Source organism: Myotis davidii, unplaced genomic scaffold, assembly GCF_000327345.1.
Source record: "Myotis davidii unplaced genomic scaffold, ASM32734v1 scaffold196, whole genome shotgun sequence".
Classification (NCBI taxonomy): Eukaryota; Metazoa; Chordata; class Mammalia; order Chiroptera; family Vespertilionidae; genus Myotis; species Myotis davidii.
Genome location: NW_006288258.1, coordinates 4,895,264 through 4,899,098, shown reverse-complemented (window position 1 = coordinate 4,899,098; position 3,835 = coordinate 4,895,264). Strand labels below are relative to the sequence as shown.

The 3,835-nt window shown below is 30.6% G+C and overlaps 1 protein-coding gene across 11 annotated transcripts in view; it reads right to left on the bottom strand.

Annotated features, from left to right (window-relative positions):
- Positions 1 to 3,835, bottom strand: part of REV3L (REV3 like, DNA directed polymerase zeta catalytic subunit) — a 167,006-nt gene that overhangs the window by 102,550 nt on the left and 60,621 nt on the right. For all 11 annotated transcript variants that reach the window (XM_015561634.1, XM_015561636.1, XM_015561633.1 and 8 more), the window contains one exon: positions 1,681 to 1,777. In XM_015561634.1, the coding sequence (XP_015417120.1) occupies positions 1,681 to 1,777 (97 nt within the window). The remainder of the gene's footprint in view (positions 1 to 1,680; positions 1,778 to 3,835) is intronic.

Here is a 3,835-nt window from a genome sequence, read left to right as displayed (position 1 = left end):
AAAATCGCATAACAGCCGAGCATACACCCAGCAGCGCTGCTGATGCCTGAACGGTATGTGGAATGAAGTGGGCGGGCATCGGGAGGCCACTATGGCACGGGGCAAGCACTATGGGCAGTCTATCTGAAGTGTACCTGGCGTATAAGACGACCCCCCACTTGGAGGCATATTTTTCAGGGCCAAAAAATCGTCTTATACGCTGGCAAATACGGTAGCTTTTGGTCAGTCTTCTGGACTGATTAGAACTTGAATTTGATGTGGTAAATAATATTCTCTCAAAATTTAATACCATTTCAATATGATTATAAAAACATTTCCACTCTATCTGAGAAGGAACCAAGAAGTGCATGCATGTGCATGTGTATGTATGTTTATCAAAAAGTCCTGATATAAAAAAAAACACTCAAAAAAAAAAAAAAGTCCTGATAAGTGTTAAGCTGGATCAAGAGATAAAGTAAGTCATTGTCCACAACACCTCAAAGTTTTATAGATTTCATTATGGTATAACATTCCAATTATAAAACAATGTATTTCCATCATTAGTGATAATTTTTTCTTAATTTTAGATATTAAAAAAAAACCCCAACTAATTCTATAACATGAAAATTCTGTCAACAATATTAGGATTTTAAACTACATCAATTATGTAGTTTAAAATGAATATATTTTATGGTGGTTTATCTTCACTTGATTAATAAATTCACATTTTCTTTTCATTAAATAAAAAAATAAGTCATTTAAACACTTTTTCCACCTTGCATTCTTCATAAAAATATCTACATAAAAAACATCAGTTGACATATGTGTAGTGAAAAGAGGAAAACGATAACCACCCTGCCAATACCTAATTGATTAATAAAAGGATCAAGAAATCTTGGGCAATGCTTTCTGGTATAAAACAGAAATCTTTCTGAGTTCTATATAGATAAAGCTATTATTAATAATTTTATAGGTACTGATTAAATACCTAAATATTCAAAATGTTACATTCCCCAAAATAAATTAATAAAATAGTCTAATAAATAACAGTCAAAAGAAATCACAGATTATATTATTCATATTCAGTATGTCAACCCACTTTTTCCCACAAATATTTAATATTTAGAAAGGGTTATTTTTATTAAAAATATTTACTATTTAGTTTTTCAATTGATAGTTTATTATGTGATTTAATTTATATTTTATTGATTTTTTACTGAGAGGAATGAAGAGGGATAGAGAGTTAGAAACATTGATAAGAGAGAAATATCGATCAGCTGCCTCCTGCACACCTCCTACTGGGGATGTGCCCGCAACCAAGGTACATGGCCCTTGACCAGAATCGAATCTGGGACCTTTCAGTCCGCAGACTGCCGCTGAGCCAAACCGGTCAGGGCTATTATATGATTTTTACTAGACAAGTTATAGGATATCAATTCGGAATGCACAATGAAGATGAATGTTGGAAAAAAGTATAAAAATTTACATCCAGATTTCTTTTATTAATTAGGCGATAATTAAGTATATTTTCATGGCCTCTTTTTAAAATCTATGATTCCATGTCACATACTAATATTGGAATTTGCTTTTATGAAAAATTTATACATTAAAACACCAAATATAAGATTAAAATAATGGTAACCACTAATTTCTGAATGTAGGATATATGTAAATATGTTTTCCTTTACAACATGAACTAACCTTGGTATTTCATTTTCTTCCCACCGAAATAAGGTACTAGTAAAAGAATTTCCTTGTAGCTGGTCCTTGTAAGATCCAGTTGCATGCAATGGATCACCTGGGAGTAGAAAAATAAAACGGGATGAATTCTAATTTGAACTTGCATATAACTACTGTTTAAGTAAAATAATATACAAACTATATGACTAGTTCCTAAAAACTCATACACACCTAGGAATGTATGTATGAGCAGTTGACAGTAATGGTTCCAAACTAAGAGGGAAAAGAAGTATTTGTAATATATGCTTATGAGAAAGAAATGGTCACAAGACTTTCATATTAGAATAAAAGAATACATTTTGATGTGCTATTCTGATGGGTATGCTTAAAATCTCATTTTATAAAGAAATATGACAATTTTTGTAGACTTTAATCTAAATTCCTAGGGTATTCTGTATAAACCTCAATCAAAATTCTAGTAGAAATCAGGTTCCAGATAAAATTCAAAACATACTATAATACCAATCCCTGAACAAAAAAGAAAATATACAATGCATTCCAGAAGTAATGGTAACAACAGTGAGTGGAAACTTGGGACAAATGCAATTTGACCAGCAGCTGAAGAGGGGACATGTTTCCTTAGTTGTCCCAGTTTCAGAAACTAGGTCCTAGGGTCGTGCTTCGGAAGTAATCAACAAATTTTCTCAAATTTTCTGTGATCTCTTATGGGAATTTAAATTTGCAGATAAGAGAAAGCTTGAATTTTAATGTTATCAAGGATATTAAATTTACAATCCTCTCTAGCTAAATTTAATACTTTGATTTTCTTATTTGACTAGCCTGATCAAAAATGTAATTAGGCTGAGATCAGGTATAAACATCTTTGCTATTTCAACAAAACATGCCTTGAAAACATGCAACTAATTCTTACTATAATTTGTATTTTGTTTTAGCGTATTTCCCTAAAGAATATGGAAACTCTTTAATATATTAAGTATATATTAAATATATATTTCTTTTCAACTGTGGATGTTAAAAAATGTAATATAAAATGCTTCTGTGACACTCAAAATATTTATTCTATATAAGTACTCTTATATAACTCACCTTAACTACTGTAACAATTAGTAATTTCTATTTTAGTTGAAAACTGATTATACATCTGAATATTGAGACAAAATTATATATGCATGTACATTAAAATTCTTAAATCTTTTTCACTTTTGAATTTACCTCACTTTCAAAAAGACTGTTACGTACTATATCAACTTGTCTTGTAAGATGAAATGTTGTCATTCATATATATGTAATATATACATTAATTTACTGTAAGATTTACTATCAGTTTAACTGTACGATGTCTGAAATAACATGGCAAAATAAAATACTAAAGATGATTCATCTATTTTTTTCCATGATTTCAGTATTACCTTTTATCTTATACAAAACTAAAACCTGAGAGCTATTTAGTATAACGAATTAAGATATAAATTTTATTTCATCATACTTGCAATTTCCCTTCAACTAAATTTCTTATACTTCTGCCTTCAAATTGTTCATAGTTTGGAAAAAAAAATCCCTTCTAATCATCATTCCAATACTCATCTGGCTTTTATAACTAAAATAAATGGCTTACATATACTTGCTAATTCAAAATTTTCTCATGCTTTTCACCTATTAGAAATAAACTTTTGCAGGGTTTCTTTTTTTTCTCTAGATAAATATGTACTTTATTTTTTAATCAAGAAGATAAGTTCTTGAAAAGATTTGTTAAACATACTTTTATATTTTTAGATTTCAAGACATTTAAATGTTTCCCATATTTGTTTATTTTTTAATGTTGTTTAAGGTATTACAAATAGTACATATGCCTCCTTTTTTTTCTCCCACTGACCTCCCCGCAGCCTTCCCTAACCCCAGCACTTGCCCTCGTGCCCCTGCCCCCAGTGTTTTGAGTCTGTTGGTTTGCTTATATGCACGCATACAAGTCCTTCTGTGGATCTCTTCTCCCTACAACCTTCCCCAGCCTTCCCACTGTAGTTTGACAGTATGTTCGATGCTTCTTTGCCTCTATTTTTGTTCAACAGTTTGTAATGTTCTTTATTATCCATAAATGAGTGAGATCATGTGGTATTTATCTTTCTCTGACTGGCTTATTTCACTTAGCATAATGCTC